This window comes from Nylanderia fulva, unplaced genomic scaffold (genome assembly GCF_048542155.1).
Source record: "Nylanderia fulva isolate GAGA-0341 unplaced genomic scaffold, ASM4854215v1 Scaffold47, whole genome shotgun sequence".
Taxonomy (NCBI): Eukaryota; Metazoa; Arthropoda; class Insecta; order Hymenoptera; family Formicidae; genus Nylanderia; species Nylanderia fulva.
This window is the reverse complement of record NW_028190554.1, coordinates 591,403-612,785: the sequence shown is the minus strand read 5'-3', so window position 1 is coordinate 612,785 and position 21,383 is coordinate 591,403. Positions and strand designations below refer to the sequence as shown.

Below are 21,383 nucleotides of genomic sequence, written 5' to 3'. Positions count from 1 at the left end.
AATATCACGATTGATATATATATATATATATATATATATATATATATATATATATATATATTGATGTACGTGCACCAGTGCGAGAATTTGACCGTCCGATTTTTGAAACGATAAAAACATGAGAAAAGTACATCGAATAGACAGCGCAATAGACAAGGCGCAATGGAATTTAAAAATTGCTACGTGCCGGAACATAGCTTGCACACTCGATAGAAACTTTGCTATCGCTTGGCTTCGCTTATATACTGTATTCGCACCCCGTAGAGTCCGATAAATTCAATGTTCCCTCCCTTTGGTCCACATCGGGCTATTATAGTGAATGACTTCGACTCGCGCTAACGAACAGAGCGGCGAAGTTAGCTTAGTGTTTCGGCGACGCGAAGTATATCTCATTAGCATGGTAAATCGCATTTAAAGGGGCCTCAAGAGAATGGATATTGATGCACACCTCAATTGTAAAACACTAGGAATTAAAATTTTGCTTCTCCCTCTCACACACACTCTCTTCTCTCTCTTTCGTAAAACTGTATTTTGTTTCAAACAAAATTATATTTTAGTTGACGTTTTTCAAAATTGCATTTTGTTCATCAAATCGCTCTTTGTGCCGTGCAGGGAATAAAATTACATATCTGAAATATCTTGCACAATTCAAAGTCCTTCGTTATATTCTTTGTCTTTTGCTTTTTTATTAATAAAAAAAAATCACGATTTTTTCGAAAAAATACTGTAGATATAATCTGGGTATTATATAAGTGTGATAATTTAAAAAATAATTTTATGAGAGAAAATTGAATCTAAAATACGTATAAAAAATTTTTTGATACTAATAATTAAAATATGTAAAAATATAAATAAATTATATCAATATATTATTAAATAATAAGTCTCCTAAATATTTACAAAATTTTTAAATTAATTTTGAAAATTATTTCTTTAAATTAATTTTTTTTGTGCAAAATATTAGGGATATAATTTTCATTGAAAATGTGAAAAAGTAGCAAATTAATCATTTTGTCATATTTTGTCATTATCTAAAGATTTTAATAATAAAATAAAATTTTAATCAATTATTTCTTAATCTGTATTCTAATTAATGATTCTTTTATAATTCTAATTTAGCCTTCATGTAATCTTACATAATATAAGAATTTTAGCATAAATACTATTAATATTAAACTCTAGATAAATTTTTTTAAGAATTAAATTTTAATTTAATCTTATTTTTTTAATTTAATTTTAATTTTTTTATTATAAAAATTTAATAAAAAAATTATCAGTCTTATAACAATTACATTTTATATACGTTAAATTTTTCTATAATCAAAACTCTGTTAAAAGCCATTCAACGAATGATAAATATTTTAGATAAGGAGATGCACTTTGGTATAGTCTCATAAATACGCGATCAGATTGCGAAAAATTTGAGAAACTTGATATCTTCTATTAAACAAAAATATATGCACTTAATGCATATTTTTGTTTAATATTTCTACCTTTTGTGTTTTAGTGTATATATGTGCTTCTCAAACCAAAGCAGTATAAAACATTACAATCTTTTTTATTTTGTAGTATTTTCGTTCTATATAATATATGTTACTATAATACTTCGGAAATAAAAGTATTGACATATTTAACGTCATGTATTAATAAATCGTAAGTTTGCTAATTCAAAAGTTTGACGTAAAACAATCTAAACATAATACACTCGATTAATTTTATAAGAAGAACTTGTTTAATATTATTACATAAGGCTGCCATTATGTCGGAAGCCTGTTGCTTCTACAAAATAATTGAAGAGTAGCACGAAACTTGTCCGTTTACCTATGTCTAAAGGTTAAACTACTGAAATTAAATTAAATTAATACAAAGCTAGAATTAGGGAAATAATATAAATTTGTATAATTATACTTTGTATAAGGAAAGAAGTTTCTCTTAAAATTTACCTTGAAAATTATGGTAATCGAGGGATTACATGGTATTGGAAGAATTTATAAGAATTTTTCTGATCAATATTTACCACAATAAAAAATACTAATATGTACATAATAAATTTTATTATATACATATATAATAAAAGTAATCGAACATATTTTATGTCTATTGTGGTATATATTAATATTTTTATTGTGATAAATATTAATCAGAGAAATTTTTATAAAATTTTTCCAATACCATATTGTTCTACGATTACTGATGATTCTCAGGATAAATATAATTTGATATTTGAAGATAAACCCTGCTCGTTTTATACATTATTCTACGAAAACGATTAACCTTTAAATAAGATTTTTGATAATTTTTGTTATACGCGTCAATACAAATTTTCGTTACAAAACATTGTATATCTTTTTTTTTCTACTTTCTTTCTCTTTTTTAAATATATAAAATAATATGTATAATTTTTTTAATATGGAAATTGATAACGTGAAAGAGAGTATAAATTAAAGAGTGCTTAGATTTCTCGTATAAATTTCTTAAATAAATATAAGAATTAAAAAATTAAGATATTTGAAAGACTAATATTATTTATTTATTTTAATTTCAAGAAGTTACTCTCATTAAATCTTTTGTTTAAAGTTATGTATGTCTTAGTTATATATGTCTTTTTTTTATTAATCTCATTATTTCTCTTCGTTTGGATTTTCTTTTAAAGTTTGCACAGTAGCTAATTAGATTTGTAAAACCATCAGACAATTTTATCTTAATAATTGTATACACATATTTTATACAATTCATGAGAATTTACAATTACAAGCAAAATTTACAAGATACATAAAACATATTAACTTTCAATCTTTTTAATTCAAAAGTAATAAAGTAAAATTATTCTAAGAAGGCTAATATAATATTATATAAAAATATTGTCAATTATACGTGAATATCAATTCTTGATTAACAAAAAGATAAAAAAATATATCAATTTGCTCAGTAATAAAGGTCTTTTTCTTTATAAAATTTTTTGTTTTAAATTTATTTAAACAAAAGAAAGAAAAAAGAGGAGAGAGAGAGAGAGCCATACACATTTTTAATCATGCAAAAATTTCAGTCATGTAAAATCAGAATATTATAATAAAATTTATATTCGTAACATAAAAATTGTCGTTTAAAGAATTTTTCTATTTTTTTTTAAATAAAGAACGCGATGTGTAGATAAAAAATATAATATTAAATATAATAAATTTACAGAAAGGAACGAGAAATTTAGTATTCTCCATTTTATAGATAATAGATGTGAATGTATTGTTCAAGTTCTTTGCAACAGAAAATATAATTTTCGGTTTTTTCGTGTACATTTTAAGCAATAAATATAGGAAATAAAATTACGTGAAAGTTTATGAAAGAGATAAAGTTAAAGTAAAATAAGAATTTTTAATAAAATAAGACAAGCTAAAAGTTAACTGATTATTTTTTAAATTTTATAGGGAAAATGCACTTATTAAAGACGGTACTTTTTTATTAAAAAATAAATTCACTTACCTTTCAAAAGTAAGACCGAATGTGTCCAAAGATATGGTGATGTAACAGTGAAATCGATAAGAATTCGACGATCCGTTTCGAGTTTTGGCAATCCTCAGAGTTTCAAGGTGAGAACTGCTCGGTGTGGCGAACAGCGGTCAACTGACTGAATCCGAAGCTCCGCGTGCTTCAAGTTAACGTAATGCTAGCGGCGCAGTGACGTCACGGGGTATATGGACCAATCAGAGAACTGAGCTTGCACCCCTAAACAGGGGTGGAACGGCCCCCACCGATCGGTTTGCGAAGGAAGTCTGCATCTCGGGCACTTGGATGAACGACGATTTAAACGGCGATCGTCTGTTCTCCTTTTCTGCCCGGGAATCTTCCTATATTTGCTCACTTTCTCAACGTGGATTTCGCCCACGTGAAAAATGTGTTAAACTATGACGTAGTTAACGTACCCTCTGGTGAATGAAAGGCGTTATAAAACCGGTCGCCGTTAATAAAGTGATAACACGTATGGTGTCGTATTTGGTATGACGAGTTTATTCGCTTCGGTGATCAGCTCTGACTTCATAATTTAATGCCTCGATTGAACATGATTATTATCTAATTTATTTTAGAAAAAGAGATCAGTTACTTATTTATATTATTTTTTTCGCCAATTAAATAGACATGGGATAAAAGTACGCTCTGCTTTGTATTGTGTAATGAATGATGGTCGAAAAATTAAAGCAAATGATGATTAATATTTTTATAAAGACTACATTTGGAGCAATTTTTTTTGTATTTTAATACAAATGCTATTTTCTTCACAAATCTTCTGAATATAAAAGAAAACAAAATTTCTTCTATAATATTATTTGAGAAGATTTGATAAAAATATAATATAAATATAATATAAGACGCATACATTTAAAATTATTTCTATTATAATTATAATATGTTTAAGTAGGATTATATTTCTCTATTTTAATATTGATTTATACTTTACAAAAACGACAAGATATGACAAGAGAAAATATTCTTTCATAAGTATAAACGTATTTGTCTTTACATATCATTGCAAGTGCAATATGAATAAATAATTTTATATATTATAAAAGAATATTTTGTTAAATCATGTAATGTATATGTGAGAAAGGGAGAAGATAAAATTGGTACAAACAATAAAATAAAACAAAATATATCATTATTTTTAAAAATGCATTCTCGAATATGTTGTTCAAAAAAATTACTGTTATTAATATGCGTATAAAATTATGTGCACGGAAGAGTGATTATGATGGAACAAGACGGTGGAACAAAAAACAGATACTATATATTCTACAAAAAAAAGACTATTATAAAAAAGCGTATTTTTAAGCAAATATTATAAAGTCTATATAAAGGCCTACTGGCGTAATTAATAGCCATTTTAATGAAATGAACAAACTTCTTAAATATACATATATATGCAATAGCTTTCTTTCTTTATGATGACAATAGATAATTTACATTAAGATATGCGAAACACAATATTTTGACAATAATAGTCAGAGTCGTAAATACATAGATACGTTTAGTGGAGCAGGGTGTGTTTCGCCCGAAAATAGATATGATAACCGAATTAGTAGAACCCCAAAGTGCACTAATCGCTTTGCATTTGTTATCTCGGAAGATGATAATCTTTATAGGAATTTTCGTGCCGTATATAACTCTTATATAAAATATATATGTTTTAACGTTTATATTGAGTTTATCATGTTTTATTATCAGGAAGCTAACAACTTCAGTCCTACCTACTTTACTTCAAAAGTGTTATTTAAAAATAAACGTTATTGATGTGTGTCAACGCATCGATTTTTAGATAATTTTTGAGCGAGAAAAGAAATTCATGGACGATAACAGCGATAACAACGATAATGCAATTACTTAATGCGAGAATATCAACGATGTCAAATATGTGACACAATTGTCATTCTCCGAGCGTGTCATATGTTCGACATCACCGATTGACGAGATTTTCGCATTAAGCAATAGCTATTATCTCATTCTTATCATCCAACTGTTATGAAGAATAAGTAAAATAATATTTTATAGAGTTATAGCACTTATAATAAACAAAAATTAATAAACTTATGAACTTTACACAGTTCTACGTACTTGCAATCAATAAAATAGCACAGATAAAATAAATAAAGAAAAAAAAGAGTTATAATTTAAATTCAAATTCAATTCAATTTAAATTCAAAACCACATCGATGTAATATAACAATAATATCATATGGTCAAAAAGTTTTTAAGTTTCTCTCTTTCTCTCTCTCTTTATCTCTGTGCAAATACACATTATATACACATAACATACAAGTTACAAATAAAAGAAAAATGCATTCATTATGATAAGCAACAGAGTGAATAATAAAAAAAGTGATCATTTCATAAAAATAAATATTATATATTGAATATATTCTTGTGCAACATTAGTATAAAATTAAAAATAAAAATGTATCATTTAAAAGTCGTGCTTTTTTAAACACGAGTGAATGCTCAGTCAGAGTTTTACTATTTTGAGTATCATTAGAGCTTCGTTATACTTATTATTATACGTCGAACGAAGGCGATGTTCTCGATCGATCTCTCACAATTTGCACCTTTAACCGCGTGAGTGTTCTTCGAACAAAGAAAAAGTTACCTTAACGTGCTTCTACAGAGTATTTTTATAAAGTGATGTATTATATAAAAGACGAGGGAGATGGAAGATGCTGCCATACTGACCTTTGAGAAAAACATATGTGTTGTATGTATGTATATGTGTGCCTGCATAAATGCACACATACAGGGTTTGTCCGGAAAGTAATGCGTCGCATTTTTTTGTGACGCGACTATACATCGCAGAGCGATGGGACCGGTTGGGGAGGAAGGGGGGTACCCTTAGCTTTCCAACGGTAGGTCGCTCAATTGTTTCCATGCGCTTGGAGGGTTAGGACGGCTTATTCTGTGAACCTCTGCTTAGTGGTCGCGTCGAACTTGTGATGGAGAGAACGATAGAGCAACGCTATGCGATAAAGTTTTGCGTGAAGCTGGACAAGACGCCGCTGGAAACTTTTGAAATGCTCAAGAAAGTTTTCGGGGACGATTGCCTTTCCAAATCGCAGTCAAACAGATGGCACAAGATGTTTAGAGAAGGTCGGAAGGAGGTCGCCGACGAGGCCCGCGCAGGACGCCCGTCAACATCGCGAACGGACGACAATGTGACTCGTGTGCGCCAATTATTGAATTCAGACCGTCGAATGAATGTTCGCTTAATGTCGGAATTATTGAACTTGCCGAAAACGATTGTTCACGAGATTGTATCGGAAGACTTGGCCATGCGGAAGATTTGCGCAAAACTTGTGCCCAGAGTGTTGACCGATGCGCAAAAGCAACACCGAGTGGAAGTTTGTGAAGAACTCAAGCAACTCTGTGCAGATAATCCCAATTTCTTTTTTTTATTTCCTCGGCTGAAAAGGGAGCTCAAAGGACAACAGCTCGAGTCGGTTGACAACGTACAAGCTACTTCGACGGCCTCCCTGAACAGCATCCCAGTCAAGGAGTTCCAGAAATCTTATGACGCATGGAAATCGCGTTGGCAAAAATGTATTGACGCAGAAGGGTCATACTTCGAACAATTTTAAGTTGTTTTACCTATGCGATCAATAAATTCTTTTTTAAAAAAATGCGACGCATTACTTTCCGGACAAACCCTGTACGTTGTAACCCTTTCGTCGTGGATATTCACGAATTGGTCCATAGTGCGTTGGTCGATAGTTATTATCTTCATTCGTGTTCCATATTGTGCGAAGAAAATCGGTTCGCTACAACTATCGCTTGTCGAGTAAACGCTATACAAAGTATTATATCAAGAAAAATATTTAGAAACTGATTTTTTTAAAACAAATTTGATGTCTTTTTTTGTTAAAAGAAAATTCTTATGAAGAATTAAAGAAACTCTTTATTTTGTTCTTTTCTCTCTTTCCAGTCTCTTGTGCTAACAATAAGTTCTTCGATAAGTGTATCTCAAATCAAATAATTATTTAAACTAAATTAATTTACAATTAACCCAATAAAATTAACAGTTTATTATATATATATATATATATACATATATTAATTTATGAACACATTTTTTGTAACCTAAATTATTTCTATTAAGAAAAATACAATAAAGACAATTTACATAGTCATGACATATATGCATAGCCTAATAATCTATGGAGTATGTTATCGTTATTTTTAAGTTAGAATCTTTCAACTGAAAAAGTATGGTTTTTCCTTATGGGATTTGAGAAGAGCGACTATCACATTTGCAAGAAAATAAAATGGTTTTAGTTTCGCGGTCGAGTTGCTGCGGTCGCAAACCGTTACTAACGTCTTGAAAAGAAAGTATTCCCAAGTGATTGTCTTCGGTGTTTTCGTTTGCGTGAACCGAATGATACACATACGTACAGTCCACAAAGTTCTAACATTTGCATCAAATCTCTTGACCATATAGTTTGACGTTCAAAGTTGATTTTTTTATTTTTATTTCGTATATCAGAATATATCTTTTATCCAATATATATATAATAATTTTATAAACGTATTTTTGTCTTACATGCATAAAGTGCAAAAAATGCAATTATAACATGAAATATCCGATGGATAATCCAAAATTCAAGAAAAATTGTTTTATTATAAAAACTTTCTCTTAATATTATTTGAGTTCAAATAAAATAAATTTTATTTAGTTTTATTTTATCTTACTTGTGAGAGCACTTATATTTATTGTTAAGATGACGTAACTTTTTCACGTATTGTCCAACTCCGTCCTTTTGTTTTGCATACTATACACAAACGAGCGGCTCGCTTGTCAGACTATACGAACGTTCGCTTGATTTATATCGTAAATTCAATTGACGTTGAAACTAAAAATACCGCGCTACAACCGCTTCTCATAGACATTTTACCACATTTTCCGCTAAAATTTGTATAACGTTTACATATCAGAAAATATCTCTTACTGATCACGCGTTTCTGATAAAAAATTGCATAGCATATTTGATTCTTGATGTTAACCATCAAAAAAATAGTAAAATTGCTTAACAATTGTGGTATAAATAATTAATAATAATATTTTAAAATTAACAATAAATGTGCTAAAAATTACAATTTTTTAAAATAAAATATTGATATATTTCCATCTGTGTGGAATAAATGTGATTATTCCATCAAAAATATTATCGTGAGAGAATTTAGACAAGAGTTTTTGTAATTGTTTTTTTATAATGAAAAAGATAAAAATAAAACAGAAGCAATTTTCTTGCTATATAATATCAATAAAACGGTATTCGTTTTCTCTAAAAATTACTCTTAATACGACTATTTTATTGCGCAATTAATTGCTATACAATACATTTCAATATTTACTTTATACTAGTCAATCTCTCTTGCAAATTGTAATTGAATATATAACAATCACAGGAAAAGAGGAGCGTCGAAGATATCTATATCGATTTACCATTTTGTCCTAAATGTGAAAAGCGAGAATATCTCGCTTATGAAAGATAGAAAAAATGAAACTCAATTGCTCTTATTCTTGCTAAAGATTCAGCTCGGAAATTATGTTGATTGATTGTATTTGATGACACCAAAAAGCTGCATCTTGCTAAAGATCCTTATTTATTTTCTTCCACCGATTGATGGCTTCGGATTTAATACTCGATATCCTGTTATCGTCATACCGGAAGCAAAGTGATCGAGTTAAAGTGGTTTGTCGCGTCGCTCAACAAACGGACATGTCTGAATTCGCATCCGATAAATGATTCAAGTTATTGCATCGGCTGTCTAACTTTGGATACTGTAGAGTTTCTAGCCATAAAAAATGGCTATAGATAAATTAATCCATGAAAAATTATGTTAGATAAAAATGAATTAAAATTTAGTTTGACATAGGATAAAAGTGAATTAAAATAAATATAATTTGATAATCATATATATTAAGAAACCTTTTTTAGTATTTTATTAAATCTTTCTTCAAACGCTTGTGCATTTTCTGTAAATTCTTATTAGACTCTAAAATATCTCTCAAAAATTTTGAATATCATTTATATTGCATTTATATGTAATATTCAAAATGCACAAAAATGTAGAAAAATAATTTTAATCTTGTCATATATATATTCTAAATGAAACGCTTTTATTTCAAAGAATGAAACTGACATTACAGTTTGTTACGACAGCGATATAACGCTTGTGGAATTGTACATTCAACCATATAAAATCTTTTCACAAGGATTGAAATTGAATCTTTAATGGCAACAGATAAATTAATTCAAAAAAATCTTTTTACAAATCATTTTAACATTAACTCTTTATATGAGTTGCTTAAGAGAAAGAGTATAATTTCTCTTTATATACACATTTTTAAATTAATTAAGACCTTCTTATTTTTAATTAAAAATATGTTACAGTAAAATCTTTTTGAAATTAATTAAAGAATAAATTATTTAATTATACCTTTAAAACTTTATTTACAATATATTTGTTTATATTTACATTTATTGTTTATAATATAAAAAAATTGCTAAACACATTTTTATTCATCAAATTAGTTCTTGTCAAAATTTGTGTATGAAAGATTCAAATTTGATCTATAAGTACAATAGTAAATGTAAATGCTAAAAATTGCCTAATACTAACACGCAAATATTATATATTTTCATGATTATAATTACAAATAGGGATTAAATTTGGTCCATTTATTGGTAACTCAAAGAGAACAACGTAACCTTTCGGAAATAAAAAGGTGAAATCTAAAACTAAAATAGATAGTAAAAATAAGAGAAATTAAAAGCGGAAACAGAAGCAAAAATCAGAGGTAAAAAATATAAGCACCACTATTTTTTTCCTTTCTGTTTTCTCTTCTCTTCCTCGACTGCGAAAATGATTTATAATTTTATAAATTCAAGGAAATTATAAATTAACGTAAATTAATCTTTAATCAAATAAGTGAAGTCTTTCAAATTAAAGAGAGAGAATGTAAAAAAATAATAAAAAAATTAGAAAATAAAAAATAAAAAATAAAAAACAATTAAAAAAAAAAATAAAAAATAAAAAACAATCAGAAAATAAATAATAAAAATAAATTAGAAAAAAAAATTAGAAAATAAAAAATAAATTAGAAAATAAAAAAATTAGAAAATAATAAAATTTTTTACAAAAAAAAAACTCCCGACTGCTGCCAACAAAGTTTTAATGTTTAAATTAGAAAATAAATAAAAAAAAAATAATAAAAAAATTAGAAAATAAAAATAAAAAATAAAAAACAATTAGAAATAAATAAAAAATAAAAAACAAAATTAAAGTAAAAAACAAAACAAAAATTAAAAATAATAAAAAAACAAAAAAATTATAAGTATAAAAAATAAGCTTGTAAAAGTTGGAAATAATCACACATAAATAAAGTCTGTTGTTTATTATATAATTTTTCTTATTTAAATTTATTGTTATCATACATATTTAGCGCTATATAATTTACAAAAATTTCAGATTTTTGAATTCAAAAATTTTTTTTAATTATAATTATTATTAATTCTACAATTTACAAGAGCAGTCGGGAGACGCCGCGCTAAGTGTGTGTTCCGCAGCGTCAGTATACATATGCGTGTGTGCGTATGTGAGTGTTTATTATTTTTAATTTTTGTTTTGTTTTTTACTTTAATTTTGTTTTTTATTTTTTATTTATTTCTAATTGTTTTTTATTTTTTATTTTTTATTTTCTAATTTTTTTATTATTTTTTTTTTTATTTATTTTCTAATTTAAACATTAAAACTTTGTTGGCAGCAGTCGGGAGTTTTTTTTTTGTAAAAAATTTTATTATTTTCTAATTTTTTTATTTTCTAATTTATTTTTTATTTTCTAATTTTTTTTTCTAATTTATTTTTATTATTTATTTTCTGATTGTTTTTTATTTTTTATTTTTTTTTTTAATTGTTTTTTATTTTTTATTTTTTATTTTCTAATTTTTTTATTATTTTTTTTTTATTTATTTTCTAATTTATTGCTGTTCTTATGCTGTTTCTTCATTCTTTTGTCTCTCTGCTTCTTCATCCTACACATGTAAAAGTTTTTATTATGTAATATATATATTACAATGTATATAATATAATAATAATAATAATAAAGACACATACACTCACCATGTGACTGCAATGTTCTATATTCTTTCCAAATATTTTTCTGCTACAATTTTTTTAATTAATATAATATAATATAAATAGAGAGATAAATAAAAAAAAATAGCTAGATAGATAGATTGATAGATAGAGAGAGACAGATGACAAAGACAGATGACAACAATATCTTATATCAAATACGTAAACTTGTACGCAATTATAATTATGGCTTCGACAAATATATTAACTTTCTTATGGTTATATAAGTTTATACATTATGTAATCACAAGTAAGTTTATATATTTGTATAGCCTTAATTATTATTACATATGTGAATAATCTTTTGTAGTAGATAATTGGCTATGTAAGTTAATATATTTGTCTGCATTGCCATAATTATTGGTGCGCTAATATCTTTGTATAACTATAAATATATTTGTATACATATTTTTAATTAATTATATAATTATTATATAATATACAAATAAGAGAAAAAATAACTATATACATTTATACAATTATATATGTGGATATTTATAGCAATGTGGCTACGTAGCAAATTTAATAGCAAATAAGTGGCTACGCAGACAAATATAAATTCATATAACCATGTTATGACTACAACAGATTAATTATATTATTAATTATATTATATATTTTTATTAATTATTAATAACAAGACTTACTCGTTTTCTATTATTAATAATGTTTTCTTCTTCAGATATCTCCAAGCGAGTATCTTCTTCCTACATATAAATAAAGAAACAATAAATAAATAATAATTAACAATATCCTAAATAAAGAAAAAAACAATAAATATAAAAGAAGAAACTTACTCCTTTATTTATATCTTCTTGAGATATATCCATAATAATACACTTCACTTAATATTGTTGTTGACAATAACACGCAACAGGTGACAGCTAACCTATCCTATCAGTCCCGTCATTATTACTTCGAGATGTATATACCAATGTCACCAACATTCCCTATCCGGATACTACAACGAATCTCATTGGTGAATCATTTTTCCTCTTAGGTTCACACAGCAGCCAATGAGAGACCGTATTGACGAAATAATACTCATTTTTCACTTTTTATTAATAGAATAAATAACGATAATAATACGCTTTAAACCTTCCTTGATTAATAAGAAACTTATGTTCCAAAGTTGATATAAAACTATGCAGTAGTTATCGAGAATTAAGGTCACGACCGATCCGGGCTCGATGAAACGCATACTTCCTCTCTTTTCGCCAACCTACGGTTGGCAGCAGTCGGGAGAAAAATGTAGGAAGAAAAAAGCACGATTTTCTACCAGTTTTTATAGCTACCATGATAAATCTGTTGTAATCATTATACTCATTTATTTATACCATATATACTCATTTATTTGTCTCATCTTTTTTAGATTATTTAATAACTAAATAAGCAACTTATAATTATCTATGAATACACACAAACAAACGCACTCGCACGCACACCCACACATACACACACACACACACACGCGTGCGCGCGCGCGCATACACGCGCACATGTTACATATTTTATTACTTATCTATTACTTAGCATTGAGAGACTTATATATTAAGAAATACAAACTAGAAAAAATTAATTTTTTATTAAGAAATCTATAATTACTTATTATTTGTCGCAAATAAACAATTAATGTATTCCTATAAATAAAAAGTAAAAGACAAAATTCAAGCTCTTTAATTTTGGAGACTTATTCACTGATTTTATTAAATATTAATTTTTGTTAATTTATAATTTCCTTGAATTTATAAAATTATAAATAATTTTCGCAGTCGAGGAGGAGAAGAGAAAATAAAAAAGAAAAGAATAGTGCTTATATTTTTCACCTCTGATTTTTGCTTCCGTTTCCACTTTTAATTTCTCTTATTTTTGCTATCTATTTTGGTTTTAGCTATCATCTTTTTATTTTGGTTTTATTTCGGAAAGGTTACGCTGTTCTCTTTAATACTCTTCTTTTTTGATTTCCCAAAATATCTGTATGCTTACTTACTTGAAATATTCAATATAATTTTATTACATTCGTCTTAATCTTACAATTATGTCCTCAAAAAATCGTTTTCTTGTTTCTCGTGATACTTACACTTTATTGCGAGAAAAATCGCCACTCAGACTTTTTCTAAGATATCGTGACCATTGGATACAAAGAATGACATCATTTAACCGGGATCGTTTTAGCAGGATTGTTCGGTCGGCTCGTAAATAGATGGAAAGGGTAAATAATACGAATGTAATAATCTTGAGAGATAGGTCAGTGCACATAGAAAGAAATAATAAAATCGAAGCAATCCCCAAAACGTATGTGTCTTCGGATCAATACGCCGAAAAATTATTTTTGCATATTTTTGAAAAAAGGTAAAAAGATAAAAATAAAATAAAAAATCTAATGCGTAATCGATTTTAGATAAATATTAATAAAAGCCATGTCATGACTTTGAGTAATCTCCAAAAGGTTTTAGCCGGCACTCATTATTTTATTAAAAAATTATTCATCAAATAAATTTATTAATAAAATGTAGACCTTTTCCGTATTGATATTCATATTAAAGCAAGTAGTTAGTAAATAAATAATTGATAACCGTATGCGATAGTAGATCTTGTTTTGCGCTGACAGTAGCGATGGTGTAAGTTGAACCTCAAGTTTTATTTTAAGGAATAGAATTTTTTGACCTTTATTAACGGAATCATTTTTGAAGCAACATTACTTTAAAAAGAAATGATTTTGTTTTATCTCATACCGATGAATACGATCTAAGAGTAGAATAACGATGTCTTATTATACATATATCGCAAAGTTCAATAGGAAGAAATATAATGTCCAATAATATCACACACGCACACACACATGAACATTTATATTTTAATAATATGTTACTTAAATATCATATATAACAGTAGTATGCATAATAGAGTATTATTTATTTTCATTAATATTTGAATCGAAATTACATTTGTTTACTTTTCTGTAATTTAGATTTGGTATACACATAATTACAACAGAAATTAAATAACTTCTCCCATAAAAAAAATATGATCCACAATATTACGATAATATTAAGTAACAAGAATGCGTAGATATCGATTAAATTTTGTTCCACCCAGCTCTGGGATCTAAGTTCAGATTCTAAATTTCCATTTGGATGACGGACGGCATATTCGATCCACCAAACCGCCAAATCTAACGGCGGCACTGGCCGATCCCGAAATTCACTGGATAATTGTTTCATATTTTTTGTATAACTGCACAAAAAAATTTATTGTGATGTTATTAATATTAATAACATTATACAAACTTATGGTGTATTTTATAACTAAATGCAGAACAAAATACAAAAATACACTTAAATAAAAAAAGTTATATTCTAAAGAAATAGTTATTATTGTACACTGAGAAAAAAGTTGAGTTGTTAAGTTAACTAAACCGTTCAACTAATTAGTATTTTATTCATTGAACGTATAGAAGTATTTAAATTAATTACATCATATTAAATCTAATATAACATGTTCTGATTTAAATATTTATATCTTTAATTAATAAAATAATAATTAGTTGAATGACTTAAGTCAAGTTAACTCTTTTTTTCAGTGTAGTAATATTATTTTTATATAGTTAAACTACATTAGTTTAACTAATTTTTTTATATTTACTATTTGGATGATAATTATTATAATAAGATATTAGCAAAATCTATTTACAAAATATAAATAGATCTATAAAATTATTACGAGTAAAGCTATCAATACACTAAGAATATTTAAATATTATACCTTTCATTGTAAAGTATTTTGTTAAATGCATCTAATACGGACTCCGTGGATAAATCATTATTAATATTCAAACGCACAGCGACACCTTTGTGTTCTAATAATGCCACATTGAATTTCTGATCCGCGAAAAACGGCATTCCGATCATTGGTATACCTTTCCAAATAGCTTCCTGTGTACTGAGAAGACCACCGTGCGTCCAGATTGCTTTTACATTCTTGTGACCTGAATATAAATATATATTACAATAAGTTTGGTGAAACAATGGTGAAATAATAATTTTAGTTGGTGTTATTAAAAGCAAGTAATTTCTATAATTATAAAACGTATGTTACATGCTTCATTTAGAAGAACGCTATCATCTGAAAACTCTATTTGGATTTTATGAATTAATGCTTGATTAACTAATAAAAACAAATCAAAATTTGAATATAAAGACATTTAGAAAAAAATATATAAAATAATTATGAAAATACCTATAAATTATTATATTAAATATTATTAAATTACATATAAGAATATCGAACCGCGTACTTTTTGCGTATCTTCTAATATATTTAAATTCTACTATACATTGTGTAAAACGTACCCAAGATTTCATTTTGGGGCATCCACTTAACAACCATTATATTTGGTACTTGAAATGGCAAGTCAACATCTAGCTTCCAAAGTACTCGTTGTTTGAGTTTCGATAGAGCTAGTGTAACAATTTTAAGTTTCTCTAGTCCGAGAGCTTTCCACTTTACATTTGTTCCCAATGATATTACAACAGCTCCATTTTCTGCACCATCAAGAAATTTACGTATGCTCTGCAATATATTATATAAAAAATAAAAACATTCCAATAATATATTATAATATGAATGTACATGTATGTACATACATATCCTATTTTGTCAATCAGTCATAACCAAATATCTAATTTATTCTTGCAAAAACAATAAATTATTTTATAATTTTGCAAAAAAATCAAGAGTTATATTATTAAACTTGTTTAATCTAAATATGTCTTTCTTTTTTAATGAAGTGACTGTTAAAATGAATAACTATAAATAAATATAATTAGCATTTTATGGACTTAGTGATGTAATATATTTTAATTTATAATTCATGATTACGAAATGCAAATTCGAGTAAAATGTCACATCCCTGATAAAAAAATTGATAAAAAACAATAGAAAACGATTGCATCGTTTTTAATTTTTTGCATCGTCTTTGATTAGTTTGAGTTTCGTAAGGCTCCTTGATCCTCATCGAGCATGTCGAAATTGTGACATCAGAAGTGAGAAATTACATACTGAAAATGTTTGAGTGCTATTTTTAGATAAAAAGATATTTCAACGAAACAACACTACAAAATTTTTTTGCACACTTTTAAAATTGTTCGAAAATTAACCTTTTTTCTTTATAATCAATCAACAATTGTAAAATAACTGAAATATGAGGTCCCATTCATCTGGTCCTTACACATGCGCAGTCATTCCACATAAAGTCTGATGTTTCAATTATTTTACGGCTGTTGATTGACTGTCAAGGAAAAAGGACAGTTTTCGGACAATTTTACAAGTGTACTAAAGAATTTTATAGTGTTGTTTCACTGAAATATCTTTTTATCAAAAAATGGAACGCAAAAATTTTCGGTGTGTATTTTCTCTACTATACATTAATTGTAAGTGCTATTTCTTTACTATGTTCAAATTTAGTAGTATTTTTTCCTACTATTTTTACCAATTCTAAAATAATGGAAATACTTATAATTTAAATATCAATATTCATAAATATCTTATACTTACATCGGGATATTTTGCGGTTTCCTCGTCAGTAATTCGTTGCGCAGTTTGAGCATGCAATCCTCCAATCTCTATGGCGTTTGGAGGCAATGGAATTCCAGGCTCAAACGCAGAATGAGTATTAATTAATAAGATAGGAATATTTTTTTCTGTTTCACTTAACGGTCTAATCTTGTGACCTATGTATTGCTCAGCAATTCGTTGAGAGTTTGGAATGTAATAATAGTATCGAATCAAATCGTCCACGACATAATAAAGAACATTCAATGTTCTTTCCCATAGACTTATAGGTTTTGTAAGATCTTTATACGGATAAGATCGAACAGTTGGATAACTGGGTCCCCCAATGTGATATTTGAACCAAGGTGCAGGTCCAAACAGGCAATAACCCACTACAGGTGGCTTGCCTTTAGCAATCTGAAAACAATTATCTACGTAGAATGTTATATATTTTTTGTATCTATTAGAGAAAATTTATTTTAACAATAAAAAAATTTACTTCTAAAATATGATTTACAATAATGAGAGTTTATTCATAAATATATATATACATATATATATATATATATATATATATATGTATATATATATTTGTATATTTGTAAAAAAATTTACTTCTAAAATATGATTTACAATAATGAGAGTTTATTTATATATATATATGTATATATATATTTGTATATTTATATATATATGTATGTATGTATGTATGTATGTATGTATGTATGTATGTATGTATGTATGTATGTATGTATGTATGTATATATATTAAAGATTTTAAACGAATATATATATATATATATATATATAATATATATTAAAAATTTTTATATGTTAATAATTTTAGAAGAAAATTTGTTATTTTCTGAAATAAAATTCTTATTTCTCTTTTAATTTGATTTTTAACTTGAAGATAATTAATTTAAAAATTAAATAGCTAACAATAAAATAGATATAATAAATATTATATAAAGCTATGGGAAGAAGAGTTGTTAAATTTAACTTGAAGATAATAAGTAAAGATTATGAAAATACTGCATTATAAAAATTTCTTTTTTTCAAAAATGTGAAAATTAAAATATTTTGGGAATCAATTTATATATATCATTTCAGCCGTCTAATTGAGTGTGAACTCTTTAAGATGTCTTTTATTTATACATTCTTTTTCTGTTTAAGCCATTTTTTTGTTTTGTTTGCTTGTTTCACTACAAATAATGTATGATGCTAATTAAATATCTTGGTTACATAAATATGTACATATAATTCTAATGTAGTCTTGTAATTGATACTTTTAGTACATCTATGTACTACATCAACATTCTACATATATGTATACATGATTATATGTACATATTTGTGTGTGTAATTGTACATTTATTATTCAAATCATTGTGTACATACAAAAAATATTGTTTGTATTAATAGCTTATATTCTTTATACTTACTTCCCATATTCCGTATAAAAATTCAGACACCGAAATATCTTGCACTATAACATCAAATTCAATATTTTTTATCATTTCCAATAGTTCTTTAGCTCCTTCAGTTTCTATCAATTTTTCAGATGTGAGTATTGCCCACTCATATATAAAGTATGTCATATAAAATACAGTATACTTTTCCCATTCAGCAGGATCATATTCCTCCTGTATTTCATCTATTACATTTTCGAAAACCTGAAAATAATAAATATCTTATATACCTAATATAAAAATAAAAAAGCATGTAAATTAAAAGGAAACATTAGTTTAGATAAGCCTGACTTATTTAAATAACAAGATAGATAATTGCTGCGCACATTTAACATATGTTTATTGTTATATAATATGCAATGCAGATAATCATTTTCTTTTTCTTTAATAGAGTTTTGTCTAATATAGAATATTATATTACATTTTATTTATAATATCTCTCTCTCTCTCTCTCTCTCTCTCTCTCTGATATAACATTATTGTATGAACTGATATAATATCGAGTATATAAATGGCAGCATCCATTCTTCTGTTGTTTGTATGTACTTATGTGTTGTAAAAACTATAAGCTACTTATATATTATTAGTTATAAAATTATATAAATTACTTATTTTATGCGCTGAAAATATTATCTAGAATATTTTCAAAATTCATAACAAACATATATACTTACTGTGTATGTCATATTCTGCCCTAGTTTATCATTGATCTTAGTTTCTTGAAAGCTCACTGCGTGTACATGATGGCCTTTGCGAAGTAATCCCTTTACTAGACTCATTGTCCAAATATGATGGCTGGGCGACAGAACAGGTTCTATTAGTAAAATCGACAGCGAATTTGATATTGTTGCTAAACCAATTAAAATACAAGAAATAAATAAGTATTTTAACATGATTAAAAGTATCGCTATCTTTCTTGCTTCTCGCAATCAAAATTCACGAATGAATCCTTTCACTAACTACCTGCAGGCTGATTATATCTCTATTTGTAACTTAAAAGAATACGAGTGGGGAGAGATCCTGGCCAAGTGGGGGGTTAGTCTCTTACGTAGAATAAACCATAAAAATATTATCTTTTTTAAAAAAAAGTTAAAAAAGTGCCAAGTTCATGCGTCATATGTGAAAAATGCTATATAAGAAACAGAATTTTTAATTACTGAAAAAATTAATGATATCAAAAAATTGCGCCAAATAAATAAAAATGTATATAAAAAATTAAATATTAGAAACTTATACAGAAATTAAAAATAAAGAAAATTTTAGTTAAAGACTTGGCGCGTTGCTAAATAATATGCTAATGATATTTTCAATGTACAATGCAATAAATTAATTAAACTATATGATTATACATTTAATAAATTTTTTAAATAATATAGTATATTTTGATATTAACGTACTTTATACATTAATATTGTAGTCATTGATGTTAAATTAAATTATTTATTACTTTAAGAGAGAGAGAGAGAGAGAGAGAGAGAGAGAGAGAGAGAGAGAGAGAGAGAGAGAGAGAGAGAGAGTTATTATAGTTCAAATATATTGCATTGCAGTTAAATTAATAATTATATTACTTTAATTTTTTATAGGTGCCACATATATGAGTGCCATGTTTGTACTGACTTATAAATAAAGGCTGTATAGTTTTAAATAAACTTTATAATGACATATTTGGATTTTTAAAAAATGATAAAATTCTTCAAAAAATTCCCATCACTTATTATTTTTAATATTTTGATAAAAATGTTATATTTATTATATTAAAGCTTTTATTTTATGTCAAATTGAACCATAATGTACGATACAATTTATCAATAAAAAAAAACAAAAAAAGCATTTATACTTTTGATCAAAAGAAAATCGCAAAAAATTCTTATATTTTCTTATCATTTTATTACAATATAATTTACATATTGTATAAATATGTAATATCCAAGTCTATTATGAACATCATTAGATTTTGCATCGTTATCGTGTTTTACGATAATTTACGAAAAAAAAGAAGAAATAATAAGTAGTCATAAAACAGCGAGCAAATAAAATTAGTATAATTAGCTTGCGTTTTTATATTATTTCTTAAGCATTAATTTCCATAACATAACAGTATCATATATGGTTAAATTTGGCGTAACATGAATTTTATTTATAATATGAAAATATTTTCCAAATATTTAAAAAAAAAGAATGCTGGAAGAATTTTGAAAAATTTTACCATTTTTGTAAAATCCAAATAGCCATTGTAAAGTACATTTAAAACCACAAAACTTTTGTTAAAGCAATTTTTTATAATTTTTTTCATTTTGATGATATTTGCTTTGAAATGTAAAATTCGATTTCCTTTAAAAGGTTGCTTCCCTAAAACCGTTTTTAGTAGAAACAAAACGTCGTTTCGTAATTAGGATCTACTATATAATTATGCAGCTATTAAAGCTTTTAGATTTCTTGAACTTTTGCGTTTCGAGGACACAGTAGGCCCTGGATTTGCAGCCATATTTGGTCGTATTTTGTTTCCCGATTGTTAACAATTTCCAAGCAAATTGTTAGCTGGGGATAAATATACATATAACCAGTTATTAAATTGATTAGATATCTAAATAATATATACGCCATGTATAAATAATACATAAATACATATATTTATTCATATTTATTTGTCTTATTTATTGCAATGAAGACATTGTATAAAGACATTTG

At 26.4% G+C, this 21,383-nt stretch overlaps 3 protein-coding genes and 1 long non-coding RNA gene across 5 annotated transcripts in view; 1 reads left to right on the top strand and 3 right to left on the bottom strand.

Moving 5' to 3' along the window:
• Positions 1-3,613, bottom strand: part of Tk (tachykinin) — a 57,132-nt gene extending 53,519 nt beyond the window's left edge. For both annotated transcript variants that reach the window (XM_029311520.2, XM_085486709.1), the window contains exon 1: positions 3,478-3,613. The gene's annotated coding sequence lies outside the window, so the exon portion shown is untranslated. The remainder of the gene's footprint in view (positions 1-3,477) is intronic.
• LOC114937858 (COMM domain-containing protein 4) overlaps positions 1-21,383 on the top strand; it is a 113,595-nt gene that overhangs the window by 59,500 nt on the left and 32,712 nt on the right. The window lies entirely within an intron of this gene.
• Positions 11,471-12,913, bottom strand: LOC146721462 (uncharacterized). Its single transcript, XR_014925651.1, has 4 exons — positions 12,468-12,913; positions 12,318-12,377; positions 11,650-11,698; positions 11,471-11,567 (listed from the first exon to the last, which is right to left on the bottom strand). It is a non-coding gene; the product is annotated as an uncharacterized LOC146721462 (long non-coding RNA).
• Positions 14,613-19,588, bottom strand: LOC114934054 (UDP-glycosyltransferase UGT5-like). Its single transcript, XM_085486694.1, has 6 exons — positions 19,370-19,588; positions 18,669-18,899; positions 17,227-17,640; positions 16,023-16,242; positions 15,436-15,658; positions 14,613-14,907 (listed from the first exon to the last, which is right to left on the bottom strand). The coding sequence occupies exons 1-6, from the start codon at positions 19,586-19,588 to the stop codon at positions 14,613-14,615; spliced, it is 1,602 nt and encodes a 533-aa protein (XP_085342820.1).

Excerpts from the sequence above, each read along its gene's own strand:
- LOC114934054 (XM_085486694.1), bottom strand. The coding sequence starts at position 19,588 with ATGTTAAAATACTTATTTATTTCTTGTATTTTAATTGGTTTAGCAACA. Across the intron at positions 18,900-19,369 it reads GGCAGAATATGACATACACA|GTTTTCGAAAATGTAATAGA; the intron begins GTAAGTATATAT and ends TATTATTTTCAG. Across the intron at positions 14,908-15,435 it reads AAAATACTTTACAATGAAAG|TTATACAAAAAATATGAAAC; the intron begins GTATAATATTTA and ends TTTTTTGTGCAG.